The sequence below is a fragment of the Lissotriton vulgaris genome, chromosome 11 (genome assembly GCF_964263255.1).
Source record: "Lissotriton vulgaris chromosome 11, aLisVul1.2, whole genome shotgun sequence".
Classification (NCBI taxonomy): Eukaryota; Metazoa; Chordata; class Amphibia; order Caudata; family Salamandridae; genus Lissotriton; species Lissotriton vulgaris.
The window spans coordinates 218,295,819-218,321,229 of record NC_141699.1 but is presented as its reverse complement, the minus strand read 5'-3'; the positions used below and the strand labels follow the sequence as shown (position 1 = coordinate 218,321,229).

General features: G+C 44.4%; 1 protein-coding gene across 1 annotated transcript in view; it reads right to left on the bottom strand.

Annotated features, from left to right (window-relative positions):
• LOC147679550 (uncharacterized) overlaps positions 1-25,411 on the bottom strand; it is a 430,526-nt gene that overhangs the window by 235,297 nt on the left and 169,818 nt on the right. Inside the window, exon 5 of the mRNA XM_086942459.1 lies at positions 14,847-15,087. Coding sequence (XP_086798585.1) covers positions 14,847-15,087 — 241 coding nt within the window. The remainder of the gene's footprint in view (positions 1-14,846; positions 15,088-25,411) is intronic.

Below are 25,411 nucleotides of genomic sequence, written 5' to 3'. Positions count from 1 at the left end.
GAGGTCTAAGATTGGTCTTAGAGATGCGTCTTTTTGGGGGATTAGGAAGTATAGAGAGTATACTCCTGTCCCTTGCTGATGTTGTGGAACCTTCTCTATGGCATGCTTTTGTAGCAGTGATAGTACTTCTTGTTTTAACAATGTTAGATGATCTTGACTCATTGGACGCTGTCTGGGGGAGATGTTTGGTGGGGTAGCTGTGAGTTCCAGGCAATAACCATGTTGGATAATCTGTCTCACCCACCTGTCTGATGTGATTTTTCCCCAGACAGGTAGGAACTGTGATAAACATCCCCTGACCGGTGTTATATGGTCTGGGGGGAGTTGTATTAAGTCACTGTTTTGGGGTTGGGGAGTTGCGGTTGCTATTATTTCCGCGACCTCTACCCTTGCTGTTGTTACCTCTGTAACTGCCTCTTGAATTACCTCTGGGTGATGTTGGTGTAAAAGAGGTAGATTGTTGGCTTGTGCCTGTATTTTTTGACCCCCCTGTATAGGTGGACCTACGAAAGGAACCTCTTTGAGTTGGCTGTTGTAATGCTCCCATTGATTTAGCCGTTTGTGTCTTTTTTCATCTTTTCTAAAGTCTCATCTGTTCCTGAGCCGAAAAGTGTTTTTTGGTCAAAAGGTTGGTTCAATAAAGATGTTTGTACTTCTTGTTTGAACCCTGAGACCCTAAGCCATGCATGTCTTCTTAACATGATACTGGTGTTGATGGATCTTGCTGCAGTGTCTGCTGCGTCTAATGCGCACTTAATGGAAGTGTTAGTTATTATCTTCCCTCCCTGTATAAGCTGGTCTTTCCCATTTTTTGATGTTCCTTAGGGAGATGTGTGATGAGCTTTTCTAACTCATCATAATGCGCTCTGTCATAACGTGCCAGTAGCGCTGGTGTATTAGCTATGCGCCAGCTGTTTGCTGCTTGGGATGCTACCCTTTTGCCTGATGCATCTATTAGCTTGGACTCCTTATCAGGAGGAGGAGCTTCTCCTGTAGATAATGAATTTGCTCTTTTACGAGCGTTTGTAACTACAAGCGAGTCCAGAGGTACTTGTCCTTTGATAAATATTGGGTCCTTTGGGGCTGCCTTATATTTTTTTATCAATTCTTGGGTTTAATACCCTAGCCCTCACAGGGTCTTTGAATATGTCTGCTGTGTGATTGAGAAGACCCTTTAGCATAGGTAGTGTGCCTGAGGAAATCCTCTATTTGGGGTTCTGTATGTAAATCTACCTTATGGTATTTAGCTGCCCTATTAATCAACTGCACAAAACATGGATTATCATCAGGTGGTGAAGGTTTTGAGGGGTATAATTGTGGGTCGTTATCATCGTCTGACCCTGCATCATAATTTTCCCATGGGTCTTCCTCATCTGGGATAGTGTCGTCATCTCCATGAGGTTCTCCCTCCCCTGCATCACTGTCTACATCTGTTTGAGGTGTAGATGGTCTTGATGTAGAAGGTGGAGGAATAGCTGGCCTAGTGTGAGGAATAGGAGAAGAGGGTGAGTCTCTAGGCTGAGGAGAAAGGGGAGGAGTTGTATTTGTCCCCATTGTTCTCTTTTTCGGAGGAAGAGCTTTGTCATCTAGTTCATTCTTCCTCTTTTTCGGTGATTTTGTCACCACTTTGCCAGTTTGCGGATCGATAAACAAAGTCTTTTGTTTTGGATCTGTCTGCTGCTCCTGTGTCGGTACCGAAGTTTTTGGTTCCGAAAGGTGCCTTTGTTTCTGACCGTCAATGTTCTGTGTTTTTGGCACCGAGAATTTGCTCGATTCCGATTTTTTCGGTGTCGAGTAAGTCTTCGACGTCGAAGCATGTTTCGGTTTCGACATGGAATGTTTCGATGCTGAGCTTTCCTTTGTATGGAGCTTCGGTGTCTATGTCGATCGTTTCTCGGATCCAACATGGTGGGAGGCCGAGAGTTTCGGTTTCTGTTTCGGTTTCGTTGCCGGGCCCGAAGGCGGGGCGTCGGAAACTTTCTTCGGTGGTCTGACCAGGCTCGAAGGCGAGGTCGGTTTTTTGGTAAGGGGAAGTCGTCAATCCCGGTTTGTTGAACGTCTATTTCCTCGACATCAGACTCGTCCCCTTCCGACCCCGACTCGTCTTCATGTTCCTCTTCTTCGAGGTGCTGGTCTTCGAACAGCTCCGGGATTGCCTCTGACTGCATTCTTGAAACCTCGTGTCTTCGGGCTCGACGGTTTCTAATAGCCGACTTGGAGGAGAACGCTGCGCAGGATTCGCAGTCCCTGGATTCGTGTTCAGGCGATAGGCAGAGATTGCACACCTCGTGTAGGTCCTGTGTGGGAACTTAGCACCACACGTTGGACATCTCTTAAATGGAGTCCTTTCCATGGACTCCGGGCTGGACTACGTCGAGAAAGGCCTCCCAGTCTCGTCGACGTAGAAGAAAATGTTTATTGTTGGAGTCAAAACGAGTCGGAATGGAAATGAAATCGCGTTCGATAATACCGTCAAATTGGAAAGGGAATACGCGCCGAAATATCACTTTTTCTCGAAGTCGATCTGGAGCGCTTCGATCCTCATCCGAACCCGATGGTGGAAAAAAACAATCTAAGGATGGAGCCAATGCCCATGCGCACTAGCACCCAAAGGAGGAGTCACCAGCCTTGTGACGACAAAAGACTTCTCCAAGAGAAAAACAAGTACAATCATCCGAGCCCAACACCAGTTGGCGATCTATTCATAATGTACCATCTGCAGCCCATATGCCTCGAACATATAGTTAGTACAACTAACTATATAGGAGCAATTTCAATGGTTTTGTATGAGTGAATTGTCCAGCTAACGATAACACCCCTAAAACTTATAGTTTTTTGAGTGAATTTCAAAGGTTTTTTAAATGCTAATTCCCAACTATATAAGGCCTGAAACCTATGGTTTTTTAAGTGAATTTGCAAGGTTTTATAAATGCTAATTCCTAACTATATAAGGCATCAAACCTATGTTTTTTCAGTGAATTTCGAAGGTTTTTTAAATGACAATTTTTAAATGTATTAATTGTTATTTTTTTGTTGGACTAGTTCCCTCCAGGGTACCTCTGGATTGAACAGGAATTAATACCCCATCTTAAACTGTGCAAATGCGCTCTGTAGAGTGGGTATGCCTAGGGGGTCAGTGTGTTTCTACCCTGCCCCCTTTTTGTGCTCTACACGTTTGTTTTTCTGCTTTCTTGTGCCTCGGTCTATTGAGCACAAGATGGCTGCCAGCACTTCCTGGTTTGAAGTGTTGAAAGCCAATGAGCATGCAGCTCGTGCTCTGAAAGTTTTAGAACTCAAAAAGGGGGCATTGTAGAAGCTCCCTGACCCCCTAGGGTTGCTCAGGGGGTCTCACAGGACCCCCAAGGCAAATTATTTTTTTTGTGAAAAATCGCGGGGTGCGCGTACGGTAAGCACACCGTACGCATACTGTACGCGTACCCCGCGATTTAAAAAAATATATATATATTTTTTTGCCTTTGGGGTCCTTTGGGACCCCCTTTGCAAACCCTAGGGGGTCAGGGTGCTTCTACCGTGCCTCCTTTTTGAGTTCTACACAATTGTTTTTTCTGCTTTCTTCTGCCTCAGTCTACCGAGGCAGAAGATAGCTGCCAACAATTTCTGTTTTGGAGTGTTGACAGACAGTGGCAGCCAATCAGCATGCAGCTCATGCACGGGAAGGTACGCGTACAGTACGCGCGCACGGTGTGCGCTTATAGCTATATACATTTTTTCTCTCTTAATTTTCTCAGGAACTACTGGAGGGATTTACACCATTTAAGCAAAAGGAAGATCTGCGAATCAGACTACCAATTTGCCAAATTTGGGGTAATTCCGTTCAGCGGTTCGGACTGTACGCTTGTCTAATGGTCCTATGAAATTACCTACAGACAGAGGCTAATGAAAATATTTACATTTCTTCATTCTTCTGTTTTGTAAATTAAATATGTTTAATGAATTAATTACATTATTTTGCATTGTTTGTAACTTAATACATATCGTTTGAATAATTACATAGTAAATCATTATATATATATATATATATATATATATATATATATATATAAATATTTATATATATATATATATATATATATATATATATATATAAACAGGGGGGCAGAAGGCAAGAAATACGGCACAACCAGAGAGCATCTTGCTCCGGTCCAAAAATCGGATCCCTAGGGCTGCTCAGGTGGTCCCACAAGGATATTAACATATTTAAACGTTATCCGCTAATAGAATTAGCATTATATACCTTATATAGTTAGGAATTAGCATTTAAAAAACCTTGAAAATTCACTGAAAAAACCATAGGTTTCAAGCCTTATATAATTAGGAATTAACATATAAAAAACCATTGAAATTGCTCCTATATAATTAGTTGGACTAACTAGATTTGGCGCAACCGCAATCCACTGCTGATGATGTCACATATTACATCATTCATGACATCACTGATGACATCACTGATGACATCTCAAATGACATCACTGATGACATCTCATTTGACATCACTGATGACATCATTCATGTAATAATACAATGCACCTCCTCACACTCTAATATAACCTTTGATACACCCAGTGTTAAATACAGACTACCATTCTTGAAACCATTGACACACCAATACTAGTTACTACATAGGCACTCACTGATTCCTAGGTCTATACACACATCCACTCATTCACCCATACAATCACTCATACATACAGTCACTCATCAATGCAATATTATCATATGCACTCATACACCTATGCAGACACTCACACACTGCCACTCATCCATGGAGTTACTCACACACCTAGTCAGTCATGTAAAGAATCAATCACACTTCCATTTCCTCATCTATATAGTTATACACACAACACCTTACTTATTCAAACATATACTAACACATACTTACTCTCTTATACAATCACTGATACAAGTACACATTGATCTGCACAGAGTCACACACCTCCCAGCCAGCCACACACACACACTCAGTCTCCCATACAAATACTTGGGCAACCAATCAATAACCCATATAGCCACTCATATAGCTACTGATCAACACATGCAGCAGCTTACACAACAACAGACATACTGATGCACACATTCACACAGTTTAGTCACTAACCTATGCATTCAGTAAGACACATTTAATCACTCACTCATACAGTCAGTCGCGCACCTACTAAATCCTTCATCCAGACACTTATACATCCACTCATTCTTCAATATTTAAACTTTACAGAAAAACACAGTCATCAGTGATGTCATCAGTGATGTCAAATGAGATGTCATCAGTGATGTCATTTGAGATGTCATCAGTGATGTCACTGACCATGTCATGAATTATGTAATATGTGACATCATCAGCAGTGGATTGCGGGTGCGCCAAATATAGTTAGTCCAACTTTTATATGTTAATTCCTAAATATAGGGCCTGAAACCTATGGTTTTTTCAGTGAATGTTCAAGGTTTTTTAAATGCTAATTCTTAACTATATAAGGACTAAAACCTATGGTTTTTTCAGTGAAAAAAAAAATATATATATATCTATATCTATATCTATATATATCTATATATATCTATCTATCTATATATATCTATCTATCTATATATCTATCTATCTATATCTATCTATCTATCTATATCTATCTATCTATCTATCTATCTATCTATCTATCTATCTATATCTATCTATCTATATCTATCTATCTATATATATCTATATATATATATCTATATATATCTATATATATATATCTATATATATATATATATATATATCTATATATATATATATATATATATATATATATATATATATATATATATATATATATATATATATATCAAGAACACTCCAAACTTCACCATACAAGAAAGGCACTGACTCCGTGAAATTTTGAATTCCACATAAGTTTTATTCACTTATTAGCTGCTTGACGCGTTTCGGCGGTAAGCTCCCGCCTTGTTCACTACATCTCTGCATTTTGTGATTTAATTTATACCCCTGTGACACTACATTACATCATGTATGTTTGACTCTTTTTTCATGGTAGGATACAGCTTGTTTTACAATTCAGTCGCCCTGTTGTCATGGTTACATTAGCAAAGCTCGGTTTCGGCAGACATAGAAAAGTTCCTAAGGCATGCACATTCCTGAATAACGTCATCATCACTTTCACGTTTACCCGTAACTATAGAAACCTCCCAGCAGTAACAGCCTGGGGATTCCTTCATTCCTACAGCGCGCTTGGCAAGTGCAGTGCGGCAGTCCATGTCTGCGGCGTTGTTTAAAACAAGTGAGTAATACCGTGTTTGTGTGACACGTTAAGTAAAGACCTCGGTATGCGCACTGAAATGATGCATATATAGCCAGCCGTTATTCGTGAGTGTTCGCTATGTGAGGGAAACTAATTAGAGGTAGGGTTACCGTGTAGCTCAGGTCAGTGAGATAAGTGGGCTTGTGTTTAAAAGTGGGTCTGGTTCGAAAAATCCGAGACCAAACCTCAGGGGGCCCTGGTGTATTCTGTGTGCAGTCGGGTGCCTGGAATATGTGCATCGCACGGCAGTGGTGCTCGGCAAATATTTCAACTACCGCATGCGCCTTAACAAACTTCTTCTTCAAGTGGAATGGTGTCATGTTTACAGTTCGTAAAGTTTGAAACAAAAGTAACATTACTTATGTCTACACACGCAATCTTTCTGCACAAGCCCATACACTGTATATACAATTACATACATTTTGTGCTCCATGTGATTTTTCCGATAATCTCCCCACAACCAATTGTGAATTTAAGGACATACAGCAAATGAAATGCTGGAAATGCGACGACATGCCTATTAGCACTAGCTAAGCTACCAATAGAAATTCTACAGAGTCTAGGGGCAGTAATTGTGCTCTTATGAACAGTAGATGTTTCTAGGAAGGGAAAGGGGGAAAAAAAACAGGTCGGAAAAGGATAGGCATTACAGTGTTGGATCCTGCTGTGACTTACAGATGTACACTAAGAGCCTCATCAGCGTTTAGGCCATTAGGTATTTTGGAGTTTAGGAGTATTATGTACCAAGATTCTAATCTAAGTGTTAGGAGACTGTTTCCCCCCCTGATGTTTTTGGGGACACTATCGATGACATAGTACTTCAATGTCACCTGCATGGACCGTGTTGATGTGTCTGGCCACTGGGTAGGCCGGGTCATCATTTGTCACTGCTCGGAGGTGTTGGAGAACTCTAATATGTACTGGGTGAATGGTGCTCCCTACGTACCGTTTGCCACCAATACAGACCAAAACGTATACTGCGTAGTCCGTTTTACAGGTGTATTTGTCTTGGATGGAATATGGTTTAAGTCTGAAAGGTACCTCCACTTTAGTAGTATTTATGCCATGCTTACATGCCTTGCATTTAAAACATTTCCTGAAACCCTTTTGGTTAGTCAGCCAATCAGCAGGTTTTTTGAGGATTGGGGCATTGCAGACCAGATGATTTCTCATAGATTTGGCCTTCCTGAATGCAATAGAGGGTCTATTCCCACACATTTCTCCGATGGTAGGATCATTTCTTACCAACGACCAGTGTTTAGTCAGTATTTTCCTGACCTGGGTGTGGTAGGCATTAAAACCTGTGATAAGTCTAGGGGGTTCTCTGATAGGTGTTTGCGTGACAGGGACTTTTTTCTGAGTAAACAGGAGTTCTTTTCTGTTAAGTGTTCTGCATTTGGTATCTGCCTTTTTACAAGTTTTTTGGCTGTACCCTCTTTTTTCCAATCTGGAAAACAGATTTTCTTTAGCCTCAGTGAGCCCTGTTTTTGTACTACAATTTCTAGTCATGCGTAGGCATTCTGCATATGGGATGGATTCCTTGAGGTTGTGCGGGTGAAAACTTTGTGCGTGTAGCACTGAGTTTCCCGCAGTGGGTTTACGGTAAGTTCTCGTTTGGATTTTGCTCTGTTCAGTGTAGAGTTCTAGGTCCAGGAATTGTATGGAGGTGGTGTTGGTAGTACGTGTGAATTTTAAATTAAGTGCATTGTCATTTAGCTGTTCAGCAAATGATTCTGCCTCTTCTTTGGGTCCTTGCCACAATATAAAAATGTCGTCAATGTAGCGTTTGTACATGACTACATTTTTGGTTAATGTGGCAGCGTGTTTGACTCCTAGAAGAAAAATAAATCCCCTGCCTCCAATGCTATGTCAGCACAGCAATGTGAGGATCTTGCTCTCTTCTTTGTGAACAAAGTACAAAACATCTACAAATCCTTTCCTCACCACTCTGTTAGAGCTCTCAGCTCCCCTCCTCCCATTAATAAATGCACCAAGATGGAGCTTATACCTGAAATCTCTTATGAAGACTTAGCTGGACTATGCAGGAAGGTTAAATCTGGTTCCCCAGCAGACCCCATGAGACCGGTCCACTTTTTAGAATCCCTGGATTTCTTTTTACCTTCCTTAGCATCCATATTAAATCTGTCCTTTTCTTCGGCCACTGTCCCGACTGCTTGGAAGCAAGCACGGGTCTCTCCCATCATCAAAAAACCGACCCTTGATCCCTCAAAACCAGAGAATTATAGACCCATTTCGCTGCTTCCCTGGATTTCCAAACTTGCAGAGGCTCACGTCAACATCATCCTGTCCAAGCACATGGATCTAAACAACATCTTAGATCCATCCCAAAACGGGTTTAGATCAGGCCATAGCACCGAATCTGCTCTCCTAGCCACGTCAGAACATCTTCGGACGATACTTGATGCCGGTCAAAGTGCTGCGCTGATCCTATTAGATCTCAGCGCGGCCTTTGACACGGTATCACATAACATTCTACTGTACCGTCTGAACATGGCAGGTATTTCGGACCGTGCATTGGACTGGTTCCGATCCTTTTTGGAGGACAGGTCTTTTCAGGTGTCAGCCCCTCCATTCCTCTCCCAGTCCCACTCCATCGGACAGGGAGTACCTCAGGGCTCCGCACTCAGCCCATCCCTTTTTAACCTATATGTACAGCCGCTCGCAGCTGTAGCCAGAGAATGGGGCCTCTCGCTGGTGTCATACGCTGATGACACGCAGCTAGTTATCACTCTTACCGAGGGTCCCTCTATCTCTGCAGCGAGGTTTAGGGATGGGCTGGCTGCTGTAGCCCAATGGATGATGGATGATGGATAATTGCCTGCAGCTCAATGCAGGCAAGACAGAGGTACTGCTTCTTGGAAAGAACACCAGCTACTGGAATCAACACTGGTGGCCTCTGTCGTTAGGCACCATTCCTCCCCCCAAATCCCTGGTTAAAAATCTAGGCGTTTGGATGGACTCATCACTCAATTTCCAAACCCACACAAAAAGAGTAGCGGCCACCTGTGTGGGCCTGATGAGGAGCCTTAATCCCATACTTGGCTTCTTTGATTCCAAGGTTCGTCAAACGATTATACAAGCCACAATTATGTCCCGCCTAGACTACGCTAACGTCTTACTCCTGGGCGCCAACAAAGCTGAGATTGCGCGCCTGCAGCGCGTACAGAACACCACGGCCAGAACCTTGGTTGGACTTCCCCGTAGGTGTTCGGCTAGAGCCACAATACGAAAGCTGCATTGGCTGCCGATTGAGTCCCGTATCCAATTTAAAGCTCTTGTTATGATCTTCAAAATTCTCAAAACTGGACGCCCAAAACTTCTCCGCCCTCTCCTTTCCCCTTATGTGCCACAGCGCAATCTGCGCTCTCTTGGCCAACATTTATTGACAGTTCCCCGCACAAAGTTAGCTCGCACAGGCGGACGCTCCTTTAGAGTTCTAGGAGCCAAACTTTGGAACATTCTGCCAGTGAACATTCGCTCTATGGAAAACCTGTTTGCCTTCCGGAGAGCTGTCAAAACCTTTCTTTTTCCTCCCCTTTAGGTCTCTGACTCCTGGTTCTCTGTCTCTTTGCGATGATTCTGTGGTTCTTTAGCGCCAGGACGCCCCTTTGCTGGGGCAGCTGTTTGCGCTCTACCAAATTTTTTACATTAACATTAACATTAGTACCTGTTCCTCCCACCAGCCCATGTGTAGATTCGCATAGCTGGGAGAGAAACAGGTACCCATAGCTGATACTTGCAGTTGTTTATAATGGAGTCCATTAAAGAGGAAGGTATTGTTGGTCAAGCACCATTCTGTCATTTCTAATAACATTTTAGTGTGGTTATACAATGTTATAGGTCTCTGCCCCAGAAAATGATTGACGGCTCGTAGTCCGTCATGGTGTCTGATACTTGTGTACAACGACTGCACATCCTAAGTCATAAATACATAGTCCGTTTCCCATTTTACATCGTAGATTTTACGCAGAAAGTCTCCAGTGTCTTTAATGTATGCTGGGAGTTTAGATACAAAAGGTTTGCAGGAAATGGTCAATAATATATATATATATGAATATATATATATATTTTTTATTTTTTTGCTTCACTTGTCTTTTCCTTAGAAAAACTAAAAAACTGAAAGAAACAGGTGACCGCATTAGGGCTCTTTCACATGAAATACATGCTGGTTTTTTTTAGAGCAGGGACCCCCGAGAGTAGAGAGTCTAGCCCTGAAGAAAGCCCAGACCCTTGAGGGCTCTAGTTGTGGGCCGAAACATTTTGGCACTCTGATGTGGGTAAATCTGAAATAATAACGTTCAGAGAGAAAACCCCCCTTTTTGTATCACGTTTTTATCTAGTACCCCAGGTACCCTAGGAATAAACTTCCTGTTTGGGTATACAGGTAGGCATTTTTATCTGCACCCATCTGGTTCCCTGCATGGCAGATAATGTTTATATAATATATAAGAACTCCCATAACATCTTTTGGTTGAGTCCGCCCAGGTAATACCATCTTACCTGGGTGTGGAAAGACGCCTATGATGAAGCATGTCACAATAAGTGAGTGAGACGTCTTCTCCAATATCTTTGGATATCCCATCACCCAACGATAGATAGAGGTTTAACAAGTGATCACAGTGGGACCCTTTTACACTCTTCCTGTTTATTTCATGTGGTCTCAGATGTGTCTAAATATCTTGTATGGATATACAGACAGCAGCAGTTGCCTTGTGTGATGCGAATGTACTTGGAAAATTGCAACTGATCTGCTTCCATCACTCTCTCTTGTGAATAAGAATTCCCAAAGCAAACCTATGAGAGGAGCAGGCCTCACAGCAGTGGGAAACCAAATAGGCTGTTTTTCTCTACTAGGACATGCCACCCAACAAAGGCACATATCCTACCTTTTACCTACACAGCACGCTGGCCATAGGGCTAGCTAGGGCCTACCTTAGGGGTGACATATGCAGTAAAAGGGCAGTTTTAGATGTGGCAGCCACTTTAAATGCCATGTCACTGTGGAAGTAAACTTAGCAGGCAGGACCTGCAGCAGTAGAGGCCTGAGAGGTTTGAAAGGTTACTTCTGTGGGTGGCACAAGCATCGCTGCCGGCCCACTAGAAGCATTTAATTTACAGCCCGTGGGTATGTGGGATACCACTGTACTAGGGACTTACATGTAATTAAATATGCCAAACTGGTGTAGCCAATTGTAACAAGTTTACAAGAGGGAGCACATGCACTTTAGCACTGATGGTAAAGTGCCCAGTCTGAAAACCAACAAAAACAGCTCAGAACAAAAATACAGGGAAAAGGCAAAACGTTCTGGGATGAACCTGAAAAAAGGGGCAGGTCCAACAGTCGCATTATATAGATTAAATAAATCTAATCAAACTATGCTATGTGCTATTAGATTTCATTTGCTATTTGTTCAGATTTCTTTACCATTAATACCAATGAAACGTATTCATTCTAACAAAAAAGTTTAACAAATATGTGCCTATTTCCAACCAACACTCTGCTTGGACCACCTCTGATGATTTTACCATACAAGAAAGGTTTTTTGGGGAGAGCAGCATTCTGCTACCTGGTATATGAACAATGTTACAGGAGGACTCTGATGTGACAAACACACAAACCGTTAATATTTAATAAAGTAGTTAATAACTTTGCTCCCCCATTTCTTTTCCCTCCTTCCTCTAGAAGCCGTTACTAAAGTAACAAAAATGTGGAAATCAAAAAGGAGGCACAATGTTTTGTGGCTCAGTCAAAGCCACACGGAATTCTTGCTGGGAAATTATAAATGTAATAGCAACCTTTAAAAAAATCTTTTTTATCAATTCTATTTGTTTGAACAGCCCTGTTTTTAAACAGCAAATAAAGCAAACTATGATTTTGGCTGTAACTCTTGAATTAAAAAAAGGTTCAATACCCTTAACCCGCCCACCCTTTCACCCACCTGGTAAGTGCCGTTATTCACAAAGAGGAATAAAACTTTTAGAGGGCCTAAATTGCATGCCAAATAAATGACAAGCTCGACAGACGGGAAAGCGTTTTTTTTGTTACCCGTGACTTGAGCTTGACTTACACTTGTGAGGAGGATAAAGTCTTTAAACATGTGCCAGTGAAAGGATAACCTAACCTAGTCAAAGGAAGATTCTCAAATCACATCACAAAGCACTGTGCAGGATTAGAAACGCTCATCTGTAAAGCTATTCTCTAAAAGATGCGTACTGCATTTCATTGCAATTATAAAAATTGTCCTATATGTAATTAGCATTCCTAACTTGGCTAAAACCAAGTCCATTTGCACAAACATACTATGCTGCTGCCAAGCAAATTACAGCCAAAGCGAAAATTTGTTCCTCAATTACTGGGCAATCAACTCCTAATCCCGTTATGAAAACAAGCACATTATTATCCATAAAGGAGGAGTATTACTTTGTGAAAACTCTTGCCATAAATCACTTGTTCATTGGCAGTAATTCTACGACAAACTGTTGGGGAAAAAACTTCTTAATACTAATTGCTTATGACATGTATAATCCATACTAATATAATAAAGAGAGAGCCCAAACCTTTGAGGCGGGTAATCTCAGGAACTACAGCACCAATCACAACACCCAATACAGCGTTGGAAAGGGCAGTTGCAGCAGAAGGACATAGGCTATGCAGACGCCAACCATATACACTTAAAAGGTAAAAGAACCGTGCCAGCAAAGTAGTCCTTGTAGGCGTGTCTGCGTTGAGCTGGGGGCGTGTGCAGGGGGCGTGTGGTACGTTCCGCCCTTCATGCCATGTCTCATTGTGTGCTAATCCCACCCTGCTCCCTTTAAATACCCCTGCACCCCATAATCATAACCCACCCTTACTCCTTAAAATACCCCAACACCCTTAAACACTATCCCATCTTAACCCTATAAATATACCCTGTACCCCAAAACCAAACCTACCCCATAACCCAAACCTACCCCTAAACCCTAAAAATACCCCTGTACCCCAAAACCCAAACCTAGCCCTGAACCCTATTAATACCCTGGTACCTTAACACCCAAACCTACCCCTGAACCCTAAAAATACCCCGTACCCCAAAACCCAAACCTAGCCCTGAACCCTAAAAATACCACTGTACCCCAAAACCCAAACCTACCGCTGAACCCTAAAATACCCCTGTACCCCAAACCTAGCCCTGAACCCTTAAATTACCCCTGTACCCCAAAACCCAAACCTACCCCATAACCCTAAAAATACCTCTGTACCCCCAAACCTAGCCCTGAACACTAGAAATACCCCTGTACCCCAAAACCCATACCTATCCCTAAACCTACCCCTGTACCCCATAACCCCAAACTATATCTGAACCCTTAAAAAACCCAAACACCCCAAAACATATACCTCAGTGCCCCAAAACATATACCCCTATACCCATACTTACCTTATCCAAACATTAAAAAACATGCTTTTACCATTCATGCATTTACAACGAATTTAGTTTTAAATTATGCGTGGTAAAAGCAAATAAAATGTAATGCCATGCGTTATAATGGCATTGCGGAGTCATGGTACTTTTGTAATAAAAGTATGCAGAGTGATGGTATGCGGAAAGAAAGTTGCGGAATAATGGGTGTTTACCCTCCCCCGGTAAGTACATTGGTGGCACAGCGGCCCACATCTCCAGCAACATACTCATATTTTTTCACCACCCATTTGAAAAATGCACAGGTCTCTCTCATTGATGGCCAGCACCGACATACACTTTTAGACACACCTCCCGCCACAAGTTCTAGAATTGCGAACTTTAGAGCTGGGGAGCTACGTTTGAATCTCGGCATCAGCTCAACATCCTGTGATTCCAGGCAAATCACTTTGTCTCCCCGTGCCTACCACAAATGAATGTTTTCTTCTGTAATGTAAATTGTGCTCATGCCATGTTGTCGAGTTCGCGCTATATAATACTGCAAGGAAAAAAAGTAGGGCAACTCGAGTTCACACACTACTGAACGCGTACTCTTAAGTGCATCAGCAGTGCACTGTGAATCGGAGCGTTTCACAGGCCTGTCACAGATAGGAAATGCTATCAAAACGAAATCCTACAAAACAATATACTACTGGCTGGCAGCAATTCATACCCGGACAACGTCGGGACGGGCTGCTAGTGCAACATATATTCAAGAAATATACTTATCTATACGGAGCTCTGTAGGCTCCTCTGAAGGAGGAGGAGAATCGTATCAATGACTCTTCAACGATCAACAGCTGTTCTTCAAGCAAACACGGAGAATGTCTGCTAAATATACAGTACCCCTTTGGCGTCTTTAACATATATACATCTTAGAGGCACCATTTTAAAGGCAACAAGTGACCTATATCAAAAATGTAATATTAAAGTGCAGTCTAGATCATACCACAATGAAAGGCAAAAGTCAAACAGCCGTTTACCTTGGTACATTTTAAAAATAGCACAGAATATTTAATGAAAAGTGCATTTAATAAAGTTTGAAAGCTATGTATTAGCCGTGACGTTAACTTACATCCATAAACGAGAAATCAATGTCACCCTCTTCGGGACACGACCGGACAGATAGCGTTAATACAGTGCCATCAATTGAATCCATATCAACACTGGAGCGGTCTAGGCTCCCAGTCCTTTGGTCTTTTGTGGCATCATGGCGGTCCAGCTCCAGTTGAGAAGAGGAAGAGGATACCCTGCTATTTGGTGGTTGCTTTCTGGTTGAAATAGCATTATCTGTTGAAGGCGATCGAGGCACAATACTGTAAGGAAAGCAAAAGACAAAACAATAAGCAAGAAATTGAAACAGATATATTATTTTGTTTAAATATATGGCACCAGATGCAAGCTCCCACAAATCTTTCCACTAAGAATGTGATAACTCACTTATGTTGGGTCTGTGCATAGAGTGGATAGGTAGGCCACAATATACACAAGTTACTACTTTTAAACTGGTTGTAGCGATTTTTTTTTTAATGTAAATATTGGATCAAATGAATATGCTTTAGGAAATAAATTGTTTTGAAGCGGACCTCGCAAAACAATACAATAATATAAGTTTGCCACAGTATCTAGACACACCATTGTGATGCAGCAGACAATAGTTACATTCCTGACAGATGCATTCTCCGCTCAGTGTGAAAAAATTGATTCTGTACAGGTTATTTCAATTTTCAGAGTAAGATTCGATGCAGAAGGACAACAAAATAGTTGAAGCCATAGACGAGATGGTATTCTAGCTGAAAAATATCCTCATTATTTCTGTTTCCATCCTCTGCACTATTCTCCATTTTGATCCCCTTAGATGCTCCCAAATGTGGTCCAACATGCACTTTTGCTAAACACCCTCGGGTCAAAGTGAGAGTGGTTTAGGAGTGCAGTGACAGCTGAACGTCTACTTCCCCATGTTCTTAACGCAGCTTCTGCAAGGGAAAAGTAGGGGATGCCCTGTCAAAAAAGGTAAAGTCTATTTGTCTTTTGGCCATAATCAGACAGCAGAAAGGTGCCACTCGACAGCCGTAAGAAGTAGTGGAGAAATCTGCCTTCTATTCCCCTCAGCCTCGGGACACAATTGGACTAATTTGGAAAGCAGTTGAGGAGTGTGAGGACGGGCGTGGGACTGCGAGGTCCAGCACCCTCAGTGGTTTGCCACTCGCCGCAGCTGGAGCCTCTTCCCGGCCCGCCTTCCAGTAGTACATTACGGCTCGTTGCCCCCGCTTCGCGGGTGCCGCTTGCCAGCCGTAAGAAGTAGTGGAGAAATCTGCTGTCTGTTCCCCTCAGCCTCGGGACACAATTGGACTAATTTGGAAAGCAGTTGCGGAGTGTGAGGACGGGCGTGGGACTGCGAGGTCCAGCACCCTCAGCGGCTTGCCACTCGCCGCAGCTGGAGCCTCTTCCCGCCCCCGCCTCCTCCTACTTAGCTCCACCTACATCCGCGCATTGCGGGACGCGCGCGGGCGAAGCCCGGGCCCAGGGCGGGCCCGTTTGAGCCCGTTCGAGCACAGGCGAGACCGGACCGGCCCACCCCCCTTGGTTTTCTGTTCTCATTTCTAACCAGCAATCCGACCTCGTTTAAAGGACTATGGCCGCTAGAGAAACGAGGAGTAAAACTACGCTGGCCGGAGGACACCCAACATGTACTTTGGACAACTATTTTGTTAAAGCAGGCTCCCTTCTAATTGACAAAATCACCACATTGGAGAGGCGCATCTCCCAGGAAATTGCATGGGTAAAAAGGTCTTCCATGGGCACTATAGCGCAAGCCAGAACTCCTGAGAATGAACTTGACCCTACGGAGTCTGAAACACAGGACAATGGGGTGATGGGTTTGCCAAATGTGTCTAATACAACTCCACAACATAGGGATAATGAATCCTTAGGCACTGAAGAAGTACGACAATTGCTTTCACCCCCCGTCCAAACCCAACCTAGTTCCCCAACTCCAATAGTAATCACCCTAAACAATGAGACCCCTAGCGGCAGATATAGACGTCAAAAGCGGGGAGACAGGGAAGGAGCAGTACCTAAAAGGAAAAGAGGGGCTCAAAACCATGGGGGACGTAAGGCAAAAATTGCCAAGCACAACATTCCAGTTGAGGCTAATATCCCGGAAAACAGTAAAACTGTACCCACACCACCTGATGATTCTGCAATAATATCTCTAGTCACTTCACCTGTGCGAGTCACAGAGCAGGCGAACTCCAGTCCCATACCAAAGGAAGGAGGTGCCATCACTATCGCCAATATTGGCGCCCTCCTGAGGTCACTGCTTAGCCCCTTAGAAGCCCGATTATCCATGATTGAAGCTAGACTGTCAAATATAGAAAAAACATCGGCGTTAATAGCTGATGGTTTTAAAGCAGGTAACAAGGGCAACAGGGGTGGGGTTCTATCTAAGAGCAAGAGGGGTGCAACAACATCGACCACTAACTACGCTAGAATAGCCTTAAATACTCCATCACTGCAGCCGTCTACTACCCACCCTGTAATCTCCCAAACCAATCAAGGTGCAATTTCAATTGATCACCCTGAGTCTAATGCTAATTGCAACCAGGGGGTGGGTGACAAAACAAACAAGACCTTATCCATGGACCTACACCCCCACCCCCCACCCCCCCCCCCCCCCCCCCCCCAGGCAAGCCCCTATGTAGTCATTATAACGGGTATACCAGAGTTAAATCCAGCTATCAAAGAATCTGCAGCCTCATTAAAAAATAAGGTGGTCAATTGGCTTACCCTAAATAGACCCCTCCCCCTAGGAATAGCGAGTGAGGTACTTATGGTAAGAAGAATTCCCTGGGTGGGTAATACAAGGTAATCTATCAGCGGCGACTGTGTCCTGATTAACTTTAGGGATCCTAGGACTGTTTATCACATATGTGGGTGGCCGTACCGCGACCGAGGGACATCTATTCAGTCCCTACCCTTATCCTTCTTCTACCCGCCCTAGTGTAATGGACGGGAGGAGGAGGGTTGGGATAGAGTCGCCATGAGAGGGAGAGGCTGGGGAAATAGGGAGAGAAGGGATTTTCCCCGACCCACAGTCCAGCAGCCTGCCTATTTAACAACATATAATAGGTTTAGCTGCCTGGACATGAATGACTGACATTACCCACTGAGGAGGGGGGTGGTTCATTACTGACCCAGGGGTGAGCAGGTGGAAAAACTCATCTTCCCCGGTCGAGGTACCGCTGGCATCCCAGGGATTAAGTCTCCCAGAGAGCAACAGTCTGACAAGGAATGCCAACGGCCCATCGCCGGGTTACCACCTAGAAATACGCAACTTCTAGGCAAACATGGGGATCCTAATCAAAATGTAATATTGCCGGATAGCCTAACAGGTCAGGGGGGTACCTCAAGTATTACCTTTAATTCTAAGCCAGCATCATTAAAGATACGGTCTTGGAACCTGGCTGGTTTAGGAAACAAGCTTGACTGCCCAGACTGGAGCACATTCATAGACTCCAAAGACGTTTGCATGTTCCAAGAAACTTGGGCGAGAGGGGAATACACTCGCCCAGGCTTTGCTGCATTTTCTATTCCTGCCCGATGGGGGGGCAAGGGGCGTCCCTCTGGTGGCCTTGCGGGTGGCGCAGCTAAGTCCCACTTCACAGCATCCGAGAACATTCAATGCGTCCTTATGGAGTGGCTCTATTCCACTAAATTAGCATTGGTAAATGTTTACTCCAGGCCGGTGAATATAACCCGGGAATCGAATACCATTGAGGAACTTTCCATTTTCCTCAATGATATTCCCAAGGGTACACCCTTCGTGGTTGGAGGGGATTTGAACTGCCACTTTGAGCCACTAACAGGTCTACTAGATGGAACATCCATGGATGTGGACACGCAGTGGTCAGTACCTCCCACGCTGGCCCCTCCCCCTAGAGCCTGGACAACTTTAGCAGTCCAGATTACTGTTTAAACTCTTAAACATGCAATTAGGGCCTGTAATGGGCGTATGAATTCAGACATTTACCCCAAATGCACATTCAATAAAGTGGGGAGGGAGTCAAGACTGGACTATATATTAGTCCAATTGTCCTCAAGGTCTGAAATTAGGGACTTCAGGGTGATAGTCAGGGACGATAGCGACCATAATGCGCTAGAACTAGAATTCTCTTTGCCTGGTATAGACAACGAAAACCGGGCTGGTGTAGATGAGCTTGTTCCAGGGTTGACCCTAGCGAACAATAGACGCAGAGTGAGGTGGGAAAAACTAGCCACCAATCCAGAAAAGGTTTCAAAGTTGTACGGTTGGGTTATTCCCACACTTGAAAAAGTTAGCGCACTAGTGGCGCAACCCCAAGCCTATGACACCCACAAAAAACTCTGGTCCGCTCATGAGGACTGTTAGATCTGGGGGTCTCTAGATGGCAGAGGTAAGTACCTTTGATCAAGTAGGGACCCTTGCTTCTAGTCAGGGTGAAGGAATACACACTGTAGATAACCCCTGCTCACCCCCTAGGTAGCTTGGCACGAGCAGACAGGCTTATCCCCAAGGCAATGTGTTCAATATTTGCACTTAACACCAACAATGACCCCAAATCCACCACAAACTGAGACCACACAGGTAAATATATATAAAAATATAGCTTTATCTAGTTGCAGCTGTAAAAATAAACAGTTACAAGGTGATTGCTCTTTCACCAAAGGTTCCACGTAATCTTGATGGTTGCGCCTAAATTGTTAGGTAGTTCTTAATGTAAACAGTCTCAAGTCTCTTTAAATTAGCACTAGTCACAAGCGCTAGCTTGTAGGCTGTAATCACTGGTAAACTGACTCTGTGGTCGTTTTAGCACTATTGCACTGTAGCCCTCTTCTCTGGCTGTCTTACCCGCTCTAATCGGCGAGATTTCACTCTAGGCGGTAGTTCCCGGTTCCCGCGCTCTCAGCGCTTCCTGCCGCCTCTGCCGTGCTCTTAACAGTGCCCCCACAACAGTCGGGGCTCTTCGGTGAAAGACTCCCCACACTCGGGGCAGGCAGCAAACACGCGATGTTCCAGGGCTGGCAGGGCGATTTCCTCGGCAGCGGCGTCCCTCCTCGATGGACACGGGCGGCGCACTAATCAGTGCGCGGCTCCCTCGACAAGCCCCCGGTGACGCCATCAACAGCTTCCAGGAGTCAGCCACTCGCAGCGCGGCTCCTGGACAAGGCCCCTATGACGAGTAGCTTCTGCGGGGCGACTCGGCCAATCGGAGAGCGGCTCTCGGGGACAGGCCCACAGCAAAGCCCAATCAGAGCGCGGCTCCTGCCGATGAACGGCCAATCAGGTCGCGGCCCCTTTGTTTCGTTGTTAGGCGGTGTCAGAGCGGGGACAGCAGCTCTCAATCAATTTCAGGCCCCCGGGCCGCGGCGAAGAATTGCAGGCAGGCAAATCTCGTCCGATGCACGCTTCTGCGCCCCCGTCCTCGGACACACAGCTAGAGGCACGGCTGGGAGCGCTCACGGCAGGATGTTGCTGGTGGGCACAGCGTCAGGGCTAAGCACGATCTCGGCCTTCTTGGAGCTCCCGGGCTGGCGGCAATTAGGAGCACGGCGCTCTCACTCAGATTAGAGAGCAGCCAGTGCCACACAGGCCAAATAGGTCGAACCTCCTGCCGTTGGCACACAGCAGCCCACGATCTCTTCAACTCACAGCAGCTTCAGGGGACACAGCAGAGTTTTGTAGTCCTTGGCAACCTTTTGTCCCTGGGTTGCAAAACAGGAGGCCAGCACTTCTCAGGCCCTTGGAGATTATGTTTAAGACACAGCAAAGTCTTTTTAGGTGAAGCAGGCAGGGTCACAGCACACAGCAAAGTCCCTTTTTCTCTTTAGCTTCAGTTGAACAGCAGAACAGGTCAGCCCTTAGAGCACACAGCAAGGCAATCTTCCTTCGGTTCTTCAGCGGTCCTTCTTCCAGCAGAGGTTCCTCTTGATTGTAGAATCTGATTTTCTGTTGTCAGGGGTCCTTCTCTTATACCCCTAAAAGTCTTTGAAGTCTTTGTGCAAGTGGGCCCTGAGCCCGGTCTAAACCAGTTCTGGGTGTTGCTGGAGCACTTGGGCTTCCTGGCTTCTTCCTTCTTTTCAGTGTGAGGGGCAAAGGTGACAGTCACCCAGTAGGAGGTGGAGCCAGCATTGTGGCAGTCAGGCACAGCCCTATTCACTCCCAGGTGCTATCTCCTCCCACCACTCTAGTTGCAGATGCAGTCATTCAACCACAGGCTGACTCAGACAACTTCCTGGGGGCTCCCCAGCCCCTGTCACCCTCAAACCAAACAGTCAATCCACAAGCAGGCCCAGGCACACAGAAAGGTTAGATAAGAGAACAGCCGCTTTCTAAAAGTACTGTTCTCAAACACAGAATTTAAAAACAACCTTTCCTAAAAGATGTGTTATTAAATTCTGAGGTCAGGGATATCAATCACTTATGTCTCATCTTGTTCCTATGGGAAGATAGGCTGGTATCCATTGGGACCATCCTCCCCCATGTTAGTCTATGGAGCAAGATAACCTTGCAGCAGTGAGCACACAAAATGGCTGCACTAGTACATGCTCTACCTTACCTATACACTGCACCCTGCCCAGGGGGGTACCTTGAGCCTTCCATAGGGGTGACTGATGTGCACAGACAGGGAAGGGTTAGGCCCAGCCAGTGGGGACACTGGCCAGGCGGACATGGCAGTCCACTGACTGCACACAGGCATTGCGGTGGCAGGCCTGAGACACCATTTTAGGGCTACTTATGTGGGTGGCGCAATCAGCGCTGCAGGTCCACTAGTAGCATCTGTCATCACCAGCCCTGGCACACAAAGTGCACTTTACTAGGGACTTCATGGTGATAAAAATATGCCAATCAGGTACATCCAATCAATATGATAATTTACATAGGGAGCACTTACACTCTGGCACTGATCAGCAGTGGCAGAGTGTCCAAAGCATCTAAACCAGCAAAAACGAAATCCAGCACAGCATCAGAAATACAGGAGGCAGAGGCAAAAAGATAGGGGAAAACCACACCAAGGGTGTCAGGTCTAACAAGGACCTTATCAAGATCATGGCTGAACTTCTTTTCTCCCCAGGAAAAACTGGGGGCACCAGGAGTCACCGCCCCTCGTGGTATAACGCTGCCTACCGAAAGGCTAAATCAGATTTACTAATTTCCCTAAAGCAAAGTAATAATTGATCTGTAATACAGGCAAGGAGAAGGGATTACAACCAGTCGACCCACCATGCTAGGATGGAATCGGAACAGGAAAAATGTGAGAATCTTACCACCACACTGGCAGATAGGGATTCCCGTAAATTCTGGCAAATTGTAAATGCTGGGTCTGAAGAGCCGCTCTCGGCCCTTGAACCTAACATCTCAGCGAAGGTCTGGGAGGAACATTTCCAAGCTCTTTACACGGGAGCCTATTTGGACCCAGATGGGGCCTCAGCTGGCCTAATGCCAACTATTGGCCTACAGCTAGAGGGGGATCTTTTCACCGAGGAAGAGGTGCGGGCTGCAATCTCCAGGCTGGCATCTGGTAACGGTCCAGGTTTGGATGGGCTCCCGGGCGATCTTTTTAAACAAGAGCAAGACGTATGGGCTCCGTATCTGTTGGTGATCTTTAATGCCGTCCTGAGGGTTATGGAGGTGCCCTCTACTTGGCTGGGCGCAGAGATCGTCCCCATATTTAAGAAGGGTTCACCTCTGCTCCCAGCCAACTACAGGCCCATCAGCCTCATCGATGTCTCACAAAAGCTATTCGGGAGACTGATACTAGATCGCCTCCAGGATTGGATTGAAGAGTGTTCTATTCTGAGCCCTTACCAGGCAGGATTTAGAAAGAAAACCTCAACAACGGATCAGATTTTCCGTCTTAACTTGTTATTCTGGAAAACTGTAACAATCGAGGGCGGCAGCTTATACACGGTCTTTGTAGACTTGCGTGCCGCCTTCGATTTGGTGCCAAGAACCAAACTGTGGTCCGTGTTAGTGGAGTTGGGTATTCCACCTGATCTTTTGAATATATTGATGAGACTTCATCAAGAAACCATTCCCAGTTGACAGGGGGGTGAGACAGGGGTGTGTGCTTGCACCTACATTGTTCTCCTCTTTGTCAACGGGGTAATGGCCCACCTGACTGGGATCAATGACATTGCCCCAAGGCTCAATGGCAGCAGGGTGCCCGCAATCATGTTTGCGGATGACACCCTGCTGCTGTCAAAATCCCCGATGGGGATACAACGTTTTCTGAATGGTTTCATGACATCCTGTGGGGAAAGGGGGCTGAAGATTAATGCCCTCAAGACTAAATTCATGATTTTCAGCCCGCCCCCCACAACCCGCCCCAATCCAACAATAGGCACAACGAGGCTAGAGAAGGTGCACACTTTCGAGTACCTGGGGATGACCATCAACCAAAATGTGACCTGGGATACGCATCGAACAAAAGCTAATCTCAAATTGGGGCAGTTAACGGGTGGCATCTCCAGGATAATAAATAGATCGACCCTTAAACCCCTCGGTCCATTGCTCGAAATTTACAAAATGCAGGCGGGGCAGTCACATATGGCAGGGAATTGTGGGGGCACACATCCATCCGAGACTGGATGATTACAGAAAATAAGTTCATCAGACAGTTAGCAGCCCTACCTTCAAGCACTCCGCTCCTCCCTCTCAGATTTGACTTGGGCCTTAGATCGATTGATGAGTAATTGGGCCTAAAACCACTAACATTCTGGCGACTACTCTGGAGTACTCCAGAGCTCTTGATTTATAGGAAGGAACTGAAAGAGAATTTAAGCTTACCAAATCTGGCGAATATTCCCTGGTTAACATACATAAAAAAGATATGCGAAAGTCTGGGAAGGCCAGAATTATGGCTAGACCCTGAAAACTTTTGTAGTAAGGTCTCACGCAAATGTTTAACAAAGGAATATTATGATCTAAAATTAAATACCTTACTAGGGAATTCGCCGCTGGGGACTTTAACAAATACATTTATCCAATTTAAAGACTCCTACCACTTGGAGCAGGTCCTTGATAGAATCTGTCCTGTTTTGACCAGGAAGTTATTTTTGAGGTGGAGATATGGTACCCTCCCCCTTAGAGCATTTACAAGTACCTGGTGTCAGTCCTCCTACACTAAGCAATGCCCCGCATGTTTAAACCGGTTGGAAAATTAATTACGTTTTATTCTTTTGCAATGCCTATCAAAAATCTAGAAAGTATTGGCTTGTTCCTCTTCTTAAAAACTTAGGCTTTAGGCACTGCATTCCAGCTTACAGAATACTCAAGACGGATTTATCACTTCCTCTTGTATTTGCTGTAGCCAAATTCTTAACAGCGATGTGGCACAAGCGCACTCGCCATATCCTGAACTCTGATACGCATTTGGTACAGGCACTGTAAAAACCAGCGCATCGATAATAACAAATTAGAAGGGATTGCAATTGGTTTTATCTACTATAACAAATGTGATTTTTAAACAAATAGCCATTTGATTCTTATCTTGCACCAGCACTTTGAACTTGTATTATAAGATGATAACCGTAATTTTTAAAATTTTTGTTTTATGAACATGTATTATTCTTTTGTGTTTTAATCTTCGATGTATATCTTTTATTGCCCAAGTGATCGAAATAAAGATAGAAAATGAAAAGAAAAATGAAAGGCTGGCAACCATATAGCTGCTTCTGCTTTCTCTCCAAGAATTCATTTGTTTAGATGGTGTTTGCATTTTTGGCGGTGATTGCATCTATGTGCATTCACTCCATGTTACACTAATAAGAGGACAATGCGAGGCTAGTGTAAAAAGACCTCAAAATTAGATTTTCGTTAAGATTTTTTTTTTAAATATCTATACTGAAATATAAGGAAAATGTTCTTATACAAGGTAAACCAATCATACAGCAAGTTTAAGTTGCTACTGTTATTACATCTAATATCAAGATCAAACTAAAGTCCATTCAGGAGTATATCCCTTCGAGTGTAAGGCCACACAAATGGTAAAGCTTTTTCAAATGATTCATATCAAGTCTGCATTTATCAAAGTTATGAATTACCACTGCCTTTATGCGTCAAGGTTTAAGTTCGATTTTCATGGCCCTTATAATAGAAAATAGTTTAGAAATGTCATCCTTCTTGCTGAACTTGCTGCGATCACTTGAGAAATAAGAGTCTGATCTATCTGAAGAGTTTTACCTGGCCGTCAGTAAAGGTTTTCTTTGTGGTTAGAGGCCAACAAGGAACTGCTAACAAGCACAAAGAATCAACAGGATACTTGTTTTTCCAGCTGACTTGGTAGAAGTGTACGGTCTGGAGTACTGGTTAGTTTGCCATCGGGAAAGTGAAGGGGCAACATCTGTCCACCACTCATTGGAATAATGGGCCCAAGAAAAAGCAGTCATTACAGCAAAATTATAATTTTTAGTAGTCAATGAAATGGAGGAGCTCAGTTTACACGCCTCTACAAAACAGGTTTCTTCTTTTTTAAATGGCTTCAGGCAACGGGTTGACCAGGTATCTGTCCTTTGAATAAGATCAACCATTATCGCCGGGTGCAACCAACTCAGGCTCCCAGTTCTCGTTTCCTTACTATTTGCATCCATTATTGTTGT